Source organism: Ictalurus furcatus, chromosome 20 (assembly GCF_023375685.1).
Source record: "Ictalurus furcatus strain D&B chromosome 20, Billie_1.0, whole genome shotgun sequence".
NCBI lineage: Eukaryota > Metazoa > Chordata > Actinopteri > Siluriformes > Ictaluridae > Ictalurus > Ictalurus furcatus.
Window position 1 is genome coordinate 15,066,745 of NC_071274.1, and position 12,951 is coordinate 15,079,695.

The window sequence follows — 12,951 nt, forward strand, 5'->3', positions numbered from 1 at the left end:
CAGTAGGTGGTTTGGCTACACTAATTCCCAATGAGTGTATGTGTGATGCTTTGCAATAGACTGGCACCCCATTCAGTGTGTGTCTGTGCCTCATGTCTAGTTAAGATGCCAGCATTAGCACCCCAGCCAGAAAGTCTCAATGTGGACGATGCGAGTCCAATCGAAATTTCATGAAGACATTTAGGTTTCTAAGATCGAGAATGGGGTGGATTCCATCTGCTTCATTTGAAAAAATTGGCATGTTCTGGCTTATGTGCTATCTATACTGCCTGTTTGTTGTTGTTTTTTTTGGGGTAGTGACGGACAAGAAATGGTTTTAGTGGCCTGTGCTGTGTCCTGCTTAAATCCATCCACACACTGTTGCAGTTTCTGAAAACCAACTTTGCAGGAATAGTTTCGAGACATTTCTAAAATTAGCCCACTACCTCCAATATCTAGTTCATGCCTACTGGGTCTGTGTACCAAGTACCTGTACAGGTACTAGTGTTAGGCAGAGCAGAATGTTTTTATCAGGCTCCAGCAATGGTGTTTGAGTCAGCCAATCTTGCTTTATAACCTTCGTCAACAAACTCTGGGACCTCTGCCCAAAGTCCAGTGTGCTAGATTACTGCTCTGGTTCCCATTGCTTGAAGTGATGACTAAGATTTCTGCACTCATTACACCTGCTGTCATGGGAATTATTTCATTGATGGCCAGTGCCACTGTGCTGGAGATGCAACTCTCATTCGCTGGAGCATCACACAACTTTGGAACCAGCATTTCGAACTCATATTTGGATTGATGATGCCCCCGGCATCATCTGGTGACCCCGGCCCCCAGTTTGAGAACCACTGCTCTACTGTATTTGCCTGAGCTGTTAAACTAAAATCCCAGTGGTTAATCAGGAAACGTACAAATGTTTAAAGAATGTTATAACATTGCACAATAAGCAGAACACAGCAAGTTTTATTTAGGAGGGAAATAAAGTGATCTGATGATGGCAAACCTCCAATTCAACCCTGTGTATACAGTCAGAAAAAAAAAACATCTTTATCATGGTGATAAGTGTAAATATGCTTTATTACCATTGCCTTTATCACAAAGTAAGTCTCTGAAATACAGACTAGAGTCCATTCTGTATATAAACTGTACACAAAAGCAAGGCACTATGCTGTACATTTACAGTGTTTCATCCATTAATTCAGCTTTTAATTCTCCTCACAGATTTCATAGTGTTATAACAAGCACAAGCAATGACTCCAGGACCTTTAATGTGAGAGATCGCCTGACAACAGCCAAAGATCATTCACACAGTAAAAGGAACTTACATACTTGTAAACTCCATTGCAGATGGAAAATACAATAGCAACTTGAAAATTAGAAGAGAGTACACTCCCTTGCTACAAATTAGGCTACTTTTTCCTCACACACACAGCACTATCCCAGGAAAAGTTGGGAAGACAGGAAAACCAGACTTGATTACCTTTATTTTAATAATAAGAAGAGAAAAGAACAGCTGTTGTCAAAGATGGTACAGAAACTTACTGCACAGCACAGTTCATATAAATGTGATATCACACACAGTGGTGACTGCTGAAAGTGCATAGACACAAAACACATCAACATCAGAAACGGACACCACAGCAGGTAAACACTGTTAAACCTAACGTGACATTTGGCATGACCCACATCACCCTGTTGTTAGTGACTGATTCCCAAAGGCAACGTTTCCATGACAAGCTGAGGTCGCCCAACCCAAGTGCACACCCAAATGCACCCTAGCTGTGACAGAAACAGAGCATCAACATCACTACTGATAGACAATTAAAAGAGTCCTTTGGCTTTTTTTAGGTTGACTTGCTTCCACCCTGGCAAGGCTTCATACTCCTCTCTCTTCATCTCCAGGGCTTTCTGAGAAAACAGAACAAATGCAGCGCTTATGCAAAAATACATCATCCATGGAAAACTGGCATTTGGCAACTTAGAAAAGTAAAATTGAAATAGTCTTTATACCTACTACTCAATATTTACACTACATTAATTATTTCTAGGATTCACACTAGACCCCAATCTTAGCAACCATCTGTGTTCTGTAAGTCACTGAACAGCATGTGTGATCTCAGAGGGCTGGAACACTGGTTACAGTAGATGCCTATCCGCCATGACAACCCTGATCGGAAGTTCATAAAGTAGTTACTGAAGATGATCGAATGAATAAATGGCTTCACATGTCTCGAAGTAAGCATGTGTTGGCCTCCACCCTCCCTAGTTAGTAGTTATCGTGTGACACTGGAGCCCTAAGTAGTGGGTGACCAAATTTGGGAGAAAATAAACAAAAATCATTGATATGGAGAAGTTTTCTGTGAGGAGACATTTGTTTAACATTTATGGAAGAGTCCCCAGTGCCAGTAAATTTTCCACCATGGAAAAGACTCCAGGAGAGAGGATTTTAAACATTTCAAGTTACCATAACATTAAACGCAACTATAAATGGTTAAAAAGCACGATTTGTCATTCATTAATAAATTAGCAATCCTATAAATGGCCTGTTGTGGTTTATTTCTTACTTAAATATTATAACGTTGTGACCCAGTAGTACATAGAGTTGAACAGTTTCTGTTAGCCCTTCTGCTTTCACAGATTATTGGTTTTATTGGCATTAATTGATAGAATAGAATATAACATCAGAAAAATTATGGCCCTTCAAGGGCACACAGAAACGCTGATGTCGCCAAGACAGAATTTGAGTTTGATACCCCTGAATGACCTGACTCACACAATTCATACACAACAGCATAACTTCATTACTGTACTGTTGGTACTATTAATTTTAGGTACATTCCATCTTGAAGCTTGATTTATCACTCACTGATCTGGCATGATCAGTTAGATTTTAGATTACGTAAAGGAACAAACTGTATACAATCACAGTCTGTAATTTCATGTTCAACTTTGATGAACCTTTTCATTTGCAGAATCCAGGGTTCATCAAAGTTGAATAGAAAAATGTTAAATGCCTGAGTTACACTGCAATTCATAGTAATATAGCTTGATAATAGCCTTGACGAGAATCCAATTTTACCAGGCACATGTAGTCTCACACTGAACATGTAATGAATTTTATTGGCCAGCAGATGTCAGGGTATTGTCAAATGACAGTATCAGTCAGTTATGCCTTATTATTCTCTATGCAGGAAAGGTTCATGGTGTGGTCATACTTGTCAAGTTCAAAGCCTCTGAAAACGTGAAGCTTGAGTATGCACAACAAGGTCAAACCTTACACTTATAATTATACTGTTTGCACGTGCAGCATATTATCAAATGAAATATCTGTAAAGTTGGCATAAGTGAGTGCAAAAGGAAGAGCAACACAGATTCATTAGTGAAGAAAAAGTGAAGCAGTGCATAGTAGATATTCTGTGCTTGTGTGAAGTCCAGTGGTTTAAACAAAACAAAACAAAAAAAGTACTTACCAACTCAGAAATCCCTACAACCCAGACTAGAGTATAAAAAGCAATGCATCAGATTCTAGACACTTGTATAAGAAAATGAAATTTGCTGTTTTTCAAAATTTTTGTTTTATGTATTCAGGTTAGTTAGATATAATGAATGGACAGTGGGAGTGGTCTCACCTCAAAGTCCTCATCTGACAGGTAGATTTCAAGGCGCAGGGGGTCTACACCGTGTGGAAGAGGCCGACTCTGCAGTGCTGCAAGAGGATAAGTGCTTTGGCAAAGACGAGCAAGAACATCCTCCACCAGAGTGATCTGGTTACACATCTCTGCCTCCTACACACACATAAGAGGTCCATATGAAAAGTTAAGTACCGCATAATGTAAACTACAAGATAACATTATATGCTTTTCAGTGCAACTTTCGTTATCATGGTATCCTATTACTGATAACTACAAACACTTGGATTCTAAGCAAATACTAGCACTTCCCCTAAAAAAATGTGTTTCCTGTTTCATATATACATTCATGTGAAAATAAGTACACCCCATGGAAATTATTGGCTTTTCTGACATATTTGGAGAGTGCCTATTAATAAAATTGATTTACTTGAACAAAACCACAAGGAAAATTAGTTTTTTCAATCATTTATTCAACAGAAATATCAACAGATGTGATATTCTTCTGTGGAAAAAGTAAATACACCCTCAGAAGCTAGTATTGTCCCCTTTAGCAGAAATAACTTCTTGTAGGCGTTTTGCATAATTGTCCACCAGTCTCTGACATTGGCTTGCTGGAATTTACCACTCTTCCATGCAATGTTTTTCAGTTGCAAGATGTTTGAGGACTTTCTTGTATGTACTGCCCATTTCAAATCCCCCCACAACATTTCAATGGGATTCAAATACGGGCTTTGACTAGGCCATTCCATAACCCTCCATTTCTTCTTTTAGAGCCATTCCTTGGTGGATTTGCTAGTGTGCTTAGAATCATTATCCTGTTGAAAGGTCCAATTTTGAATCAACTTCAACTTTTGGACAGATGGCCTCAAACTTATCTTCAAGCACTCTTTGATATGATGCAGAATTCATAGTTGAATCAATGAACACAAGCTGCTCAGTCCCTGAGGCAATGCAACCCCAAACCATAACATTTCCACCACAGTGCTTCACAGTTGATATGAGGTACTTCTCCTGAAAGGCTGTCTTTGGTCAGCACCAAACATGTCTGCTGTTACTGTGACCAAACAACACTCTTGTTGATTCATCTGTCCAAAGCACATTATTCCAAAAGGCCTCGTCTTTGCCTATATGCTCACTGGCAAACTGTAGTCTTACTTAAAGGCTTTTTCCTGGAACACCTCCCATGCAGGTCAAATTTGTGCAATCTCTTTCTGATTGTCAAAGCATGCACATTGACACCAACAGCTGCAAGACTTACTAGCAGATCCTGTGATGGAATTTTGGGGTTCTTAGAGACTTCTTTTTGCATCAGACATTCTTCTCTTGGGCTGAATTTGCAGGGATGGCCAGTCTTGAACAAATTTGCAGTCTTTTGAAACCTGTGTCACTTGTAGATTATTTTCCTTACAGTGAAATTATGTATTTCAAATCATTTGGAGATAAATTCTTTGCCAGACTCATATCCACAACCTTTTTTATGAAGGCCTTATAGAACTCTTTACATCTTGACATGATGATGCCACACACCTCAATAACAAAGGGAACACCAGACATTAGATATGAGAGGGGTATAAATAAGACCGGTTCCACCTGCACTCCCTAAGCACATTCTAATCACTGGCACCCAATCTTCAACACCTGATTCTAATTTTATGGATTTGAAGGTGTGATAATTGTATAGGGCGTACATACTTTTCCCCATGTGACTGATCTGTTTATTTGTTAAGTTAAATTGTTAAAAGTATTACAAAATGTCAATTGTGTGTGTCATTTGGTAGAGTGCATCACCTTTATTAATAGGCACTGTTTCAAAGAGGATCAAATGTTTGCTTGTCCAAATATGTAAAATAAATAAATAAATAAATAAATATAAAAAATCCATGGGGTGTACTTATTTTTTCACATGACTGTACATATACACATACAATATATAATTTCTGATATCAGCTGGTTTCACCACCTGCACTCTGCTTCCATAGCTGATGAATGACCTTTGTCCAAAACATCCTGTTCCTCTGGAAACCTTCTGTACTACAGTGCATGGTTTACTACATGTGTGAGTAATTCTGTACATATTGGTGCAGTCTCACCTGCTCCATGACCTCTGTGATATCCTCACGATGCTCCCAGCTGGGGAACATGTTAGTAAAAGTAAGAGGCTCCAGTCCAGCATGGATCAAATATGACTTTTGAGGATTCTGCTCATTCTTTTCTGAAAGAAGTAGTTAGGTCATTAAGCAGTTAAGCCTCAACATAGAAAGGCCTTCTATTGGCAGATATTACATTTGTGCCTAATACATTAGCACCTCATTTAATATCCCAACCAGCCATCTCTGTAAACAAGTACATGTTCATCTACATTTTAGTCTATAAAAAAAAAAGTTAGAACAATTTAATTTCACGTGTTAAAAAACAAAATCATCTACACCACATACTTCTGGGACAAGCATGTTCTGTTTATTCTAACTCTATGGTCACATCTCACCTTTGCAGTAACGGAGCACTGTCTCCATGGCACATTTCCTGTCAGCATCCCAGCGGATCCGGGCTGAGCCAGGCGTTTCTGTGTCCTGTGGCCACCAGCCCTGCCACAGGTACACCTCATGATAGTTATCCACCAGGAACAGAGCTAAAGTGACAGGCAGACAGAGAAAGAAGGAAAGGAAGGAACAATTTGTATTTTTCTACACCACATTTTAAAATAACTTGCTTAACCAAATTGCTTTATAACAGAACAGACACACAGTACATGTGCAAAATTCTCCAGGGCAACAACCTACAGTACAAACTGTATCAGTGATCTGAAAAATCTACTGTTTAAACATGCCTTCAATAATTTGTCAACAGGTGGCAATGAAAAGACATGTCTAATAGTGGTAGACCGCTCCAGAGCCTGGAAACTGTGACTGCAGATGCACGGTCACATTTTTTAATCTAGATAAATGTACAGTTAAAAGATAATGATGGTTCCAAGAGCTTGTAAGTACTGTAAGGATAAAACAGATCTGAAATGTAGGTAGTGCATTAAAAACCTGAAAAACTATATACATATGGGAATTTTTTTAGCAAACATTTTTAGCAAAATGTCTGCCAAAATTTCTCATACTTAGTTTATATATATTTTTTTTTTCAGATAGTCTTTAAGAATCCGTTTGACAAAAGAACGTATCAAAATCATTCTCATGGCTGGATCAGGAAGCAGTCGCAAGTCAACGATGGACTTTAACAGTAAACATGGCAAGCACATCACACACGACACTGCTGCCAAGCTTAACACATTCAAAAAGTGTGGAAGTGTTGAGGACAGCCGACAAGCGAATGTCCACAAACAACCACTGACGAAAGCACAACCAATGTGGTGTTAGCAAACATAGTCCCCTATAAATGGAGACTTTTGGGACCGCCTGTGTGTGTACAGGCAAGCAATCATTCACATATAGGGACAGACTAGAGTAACCAATCCACCTACTGGATTTTTTTCCCCCTTGGACCCGCGAGGCCGAAATGCTACATGCCAATGGACAGACAATATAGCTTCACCTCAATATTAACCAACAATGTTTATGTAAAACACACAAATCCTATGACTGTGGATCCCCTGAAGGTAGATAGCAATAACAAAAATAAAAGTAATTTTCTTTTTATATATTCAAAGCACATTTATTTAACCTCTGATCTCAAAATTAATTGATTTTGAATGTATTTAATGAAAGTTTCAGGTTGAAAAAAATATACTGATCTACTTTCAGTATACATTTACAAAGAACAAGGTTGAAGTTCCATATAGTGTGTTATAGTTACCAGGCTGTGGTGCAGAGTACAGGTCTTCCTGGAGGAAGGGGAAAGCGCTGACCAAGTCTGGAGTTCTGGATGGGTAGAAGAACTCCTGAGCCACAAACTCACCTGATGAACTACTTAACTGGAAGAGACGTGGGGTGAAGTTAAACTTTCCTGGATCTAAAAAACATAATAATAATAATATTTAAAAAAAAACCCAGCAAGAGATTTAACACGTATACAGACACATTTATCAATTTGAAATTTCATAAGACTATGAATTAAAAGTTTAAGCCTAAAAAAAACCCAAAATGGCACTGGTTTATGTTAAATGTAAAAATGCTGTACCTTGAAGCATGCAGTCATAAGCCTTTCGATCCTTCCTGCCTAAGGCCTCCCAGAATTCCATGGGCTCCGCCCCTTCTTCACACTCATGGATAGTCACATTGCAACTGCTGTGTAGACCTGCCTCCAGTGGTCGCCTTGGAGACATAAAACAACTTTCATTGCCCTCAATAAAATAAACCCTAATTATTACTTGTGCTTATTTTCTATATTCTAATGCAGAGTTAATGTTATATATCATCGTGTTTCATTTGATGTTTGTTTAAAGAAGAAATGTAACCAAATAAAAATACATAATTTAGACTGCACATATAATGTGTTCTAAATAGATACACAAAGTACAGATATTCATCAGAATGTTTCACAAGACATCTGATTGAGACAACAAAGAAACAACAAAGTCATGTGAGTGAGAGATCAAGCTGTCAGATATGAGGCTCAAATAAAGACCATGCTCATTAACATGAACCTGTGGTAGTCTGTAGTAACTGCTAATTTGTTTATATTCCTGGAATGAAAGCTAAATTTGTTAGAATCTACCAATAGATAAGCAAAAACGACTTTGTGAACAGGATTCTTTTTTAAAAAACCATGCCCAATTCAAGTTTAAAGCTGAATATAAATACAGAGCCAAAGATAAACATGATGTGCTTCACATCAGTACAGACATTATCAGAAGGCAAAGGCTACAACTGGTGTTAAATTACATTAGTCTCAATTTTTTAGCCTAGCTAACTGGGATTCTGAGCAAGCACAACATGGGACTAGACAGCAAACTGGAGCTTTGACCCATCAGGGAGCATTTTAATGAATTTATATTTTGCCCACTCCTGAAATATTATAAGCATAGACATATTTTTAACTCACTGTTCTTTGATCTTGTCGGCAGCGGTGCTTGCCACCTCACGGGTGTGTGTTTGTGTCTTACAGCCATGCCACAGGTAGATGAGGGCTTTGTTAATGTTGAGCAGAATCATGGAGGTTCGAGAGCGCAGACTACTGCAGTGACACTCTACCTCCAGCAGATGGCCCTCTACTGGCACCTCACCACGAACGCAGTACAAACGCCATTCACCTAGAGAGAGTGAGGAAGAAAGAGTACATCATAACTGATTAATCTGATATTCTCCATCTCTCTGACGTACACACTATAGTGTTACAGTACAGCTCCATATTCAAATGTCCACACAAGTCAAGGTTCTCTGATCAAAAGAAGAAACAGATAAACAGCATGATAGACTTTAAGAACAAAAAAGGTTGGGATTAAAAACAGATACTTAAACTGTCAACTTACTCTGAATGTTCTCTTCTTCTTCTTCCCGCTTCCCACAATGCACGATCATGCCCCCATTGAAACACTGCAGGAAGCATGGCGGCTCTTTCCCCTGCTGCACCTGCACCTGTAAATCAACACCCAGACAAAAAAATAATAATAAATTTCACAAGATTTGTTATGACTCTGACCGTGTATTCCTGAGACACCAGACCCTTCTCAAATGCCAGTCTGAGTTTATATTGGAATGATGCCCAAGCCTGTATTTATCCAGTTAAAATAGTCATTATTAGCTACTATAGCTACATAGTCTTGAATATGGCTCCAAGTGTTATTTTTAGCCCATCGAGTCCAAGTAAACAGCAAAGCATATGAATTTTTACCCTTTCTTTATTTCTAGCTTTTTTTTTTAAAACCTTATTGAACCATCCGTACTAATCACCCCCCCTCTCTCTCACACACACCCTCCCTCTCACACACACACCCACCCTCCCTCTCTCACACACACACCCACCCTCCCTCTCTCACACACACACCCACCCTCCCTCTCACACACACACCCTCCCTCTCACACACACACCCTCCCTCTCACACACACACACACACTCCCTCTCTCACACACACACACTCCCTCTCTCACACACACACACTCCCTCTCTCACACACACACACTCCCTCTCTCACACACACACACCCCCTCCCTCACACACACACACCCCCTCCCTCTCACACACACACACCCCCCCTCTCTCACACACACACACACCCCCTCTCTCTCACACACACACCCCCTCTCACACACACCCACTCTCCCTCTCACACACACACACCCACTCTCCCTCTCACACACACACACCCCCTCTCCCTCTCACACACACACACCCTCTCCCTCTCCCACACACACACCCACCCTCTCCCACACACACCCTCTCCCACACACACCCTCTCCCTCTCCCACACACCCTCTCTCTCACACACACCCTCTCTCTCACACACACCCTCTCTCTCACACACCCCCTCTCCCTCTCCCACACACACCCCCTCTCCCTCTCCCACACACACACACACACCCTCTCCCACACACACCCTCTCCCTCTTCCACACACACACCCTCTCCCTCTCCCACACACCCTCTCTCCCACACACCCCCTCCCCCTCTCACACACACCCCCTCCCCCTCTCTCACACACACCCCCTCCCCCTCTCTCACACACACCCCCTCCCTCTCACACACACCCCCCCTCCCTCTCACACACACCCCCTCTCCCTCTCCCACACACACCCCCTCTCACACACACCCACACACCCCCTCCCCCTCTCTCACACACCCCCTCCCTCTCACACACACCCCCCCTCCCTCTCACACACACACACACACCCTCTCCCACACACACCCTCTCCCTCTTCCACACACACACCCTCTCCCTCTCCCACACACCCTCTCTCCCACACACCCCCTCCCCCTCTCACACACACCCCCTCCCCCTCTCTCACACACACCCCCTCCCCCTCTCTCACACACACCCCCTCCCTCTCACACACACCCCCCCTCCCTCTCACACACACCCCCTCTCCCTCTCCCACACACACCCCCTCTCACACACACCCACACACCCCCTCCCCCTCTCTCACACACCCCCTCCCTCTCACACACACCCCCCCTCCCTCTCCCACACACACACACACACCCTCTCCCACACACACCCTCTCCCTCTTCCACACACACACCCTCTCCCTCTCCCACACACCCTCTCTCCCACACACCCCCTCCCCCTCTCACACACACCCCCTCCCCCTCTCTCACACACACCCCCTCCCCCTCTCTCACACACACCCCCTCCCTCTCACACACACCCCCCCTCCCTCTCACACACACCCCCTCTCCCTCTCCCACACACACCCCCTCTCACACACACCCACACACCCCCTCCCCCTCTCTCACACACCCCCTCCCTCTCACACACACCCCCCCTCCCTCTCACACACACCCCCTCCCTCTCACACACACACACACACCCCCTCTCACACACACCCCCCCTCTCCCTCTCACACACACCCCCTCTCCCTCTCACACACCCCCTCTCCCTCTCACACACACCCCCTCTCCCTCTCACACACACCCCCTCTCCCTCACACCCACACACCCTCTCTCTCACACACACCCACACACCCCCTCCCCCTCTCTCACACCCCCCCTCCCTCTCTCTCACACCCCCTCTCACACACACCCACTCTCCCTCTCACACACACACACCCACTCTCCCTCTCACACACACACCCACTCTCCCTCTCACACCCCCTCTCCCTCTCACACACACACCCCCTCTCCCTCTCACACACACACCCCCTCTCCCTCTCCCACACACACACCCTCTCCCTCTCCCACACACACCCTCTCCCTCTCCCACACCCACACAACCCCTCCCCCTCTCTCACACACACCCCCCCTCCCTCTCACACACACCCCCTCTCCCTCTCCCACACACACACCCCCTCTCCCTCTCCCACACACACCCTCCCTCTCACACACACCCCCCCTCCCTCTCACACACACCCCCTCCCTCTCACACACACACACACACCCCCTCTCACACACACCCCCCCTCTCCCTCTCACACACACCCCCTCTCCCTCTCACACACCCCCTCTCCCTCTCACACACACCCCCTCTCCCTCTCACACACACCCCCTCTCCCTCACACCCACACACCCTCTCTCACACACACCCACACACCCCCTCCCCCTCTCTCACACCCCCCCTCCCTCTCTCTCACACCCCCTCTCACACACACCCACTCTCCCTCTCACACACACACACCCACTCTCCCTCTCACACACCCCCCCTCCCTCTCACACACACCCCCCCTCCCTCTCTCACACACACCCCCTCCCTCTCACACACACACACACCCCCCCTCTCACACACACACACACCCCCCCTCTCACACACACACCCCCTCTCCCTCTCACACACACCCCCTCTCCCTCTCCCACACACACACCCTCTCCCTCTCCCACACACACCCTCTCCCTCTCCCACACCCACACAACCCCTCCCCCTCTCTCACACACACCCCCCCTCCCTCTCACACACACCCCCTCTCCCTCTCCCACACACACACCCCCTCTCCCTCTCCCACACACACACCCCCTCTCCCTCTCCCACACACACCCTCTCCCTCTCCCACACACACCCTCTCCCTCTCCCACACCCACACAACCCCTCCCCCTCTCTCACACACACCCCCCCTCCCTCTCACACACACCCCCTCTCCCTCTCCCACACACACACCCCCTCTCCCTCTCCCACACACACACCCCCTCTCCCTCTCCCACACACACACCCCCCCTCTCCCTCTCCCACACACCCACACACCCTCTCTCACACACACCCACACACCCCCTCCCCCTCTCTCACACCCCCCCTCCCTCTCTCTCACACCCCCCTCCCTCTCACACACACACCCCCTCTCCCTCTCCCACACACACACACACACCCTCTCCCTCACACACCCTCTCCCTCTGCCACACACACCCTCTGCCACACACACCCTCTGCCACACACACCCTCTGCCACACACACCCTCTCACACACACACCCTCTCACACACACACCCCCTCCCTCTCTCACACACACACCCCCCCTCTCTCTCACACACCCCCCCTCTCACACACACACACCCCCTCCCTCTCACACACACACACCCCCTCCCTCTCACACACACACCCCCTCCCTCTCACACACACACCCCCTCCCTCTCACACACACACCCCCTCCCTCTCACACACCCCCTCTCCCTCACACACACCCTCTCCCTCACACACACCCCCTCCCTCACTCACACACACACACCCCCTCCCTCTCACACACACACACCCCCTCCCTCTCACACACACACACCCCCCCTCTCTCTCACACACCCCCCCTCTCTCTCACACACC

The 12,951-nt window shown here is 45.3% G+C and overlaps 1 protein-coding gene across 6 annotated transcripts in view; it reads right to left on the minus strand.

The window, feature by feature from the left end:
* Positions 1 to 1,029: 1,029 nt before the first annotated feature.
* Positions 1,030 to 12,951, minus strand: part of svilb (supervillin b) — a 66,749-nt gene continuing 54,827 nt past the window's right edge. For 5 of the 6 annotated variants that reach the window (XM_053651126.1, XM_053651123.1, XM_053651127.1 and 2 more), the window contains 8 exons: positions 9,031 to 9,136; positions 8,604 to 8,811; positions 7,740 to 7,873; positions 7,416 to 7,571; positions 6,100 to 6,243; positions 5,705 to 5,826; positions 3,612 to 3,767; positions 1,030 to 1,890 (listed from right to left, as the gene is read on the minus strand). In XM_053651126.1, the coding sequence (XP_053507101.1) occupies positions 1,804 to 1,890; positions 3,612 to 3,767; positions 5,705 to 5,826; positions 6,100 to 6,243; positions 7,416 to 7,571; positions 7,740 to 7,873; positions 8,604 to 8,811; positions 9,031 to 9,136 (1,113 nt within the window). In that variant the 3' untranslated portion in view covers positions 1,030 to 1,803. Of the gene's footprint in view, positions 1,891 to 3,452; positions 3,479 to 3,611; positions 3,768 to 5,704; positions 5,827 to 6,099; positions 6,244 to 7,415; positions 7,572 to 7,739; positions 7,874 to 8,603; positions 8,812 to 9,030; positions 9,137 to 12,951 lie in introns of all 6 variants that reach the window. The other variant, XM_053651124.1, reaches the window with a different exon arrangement.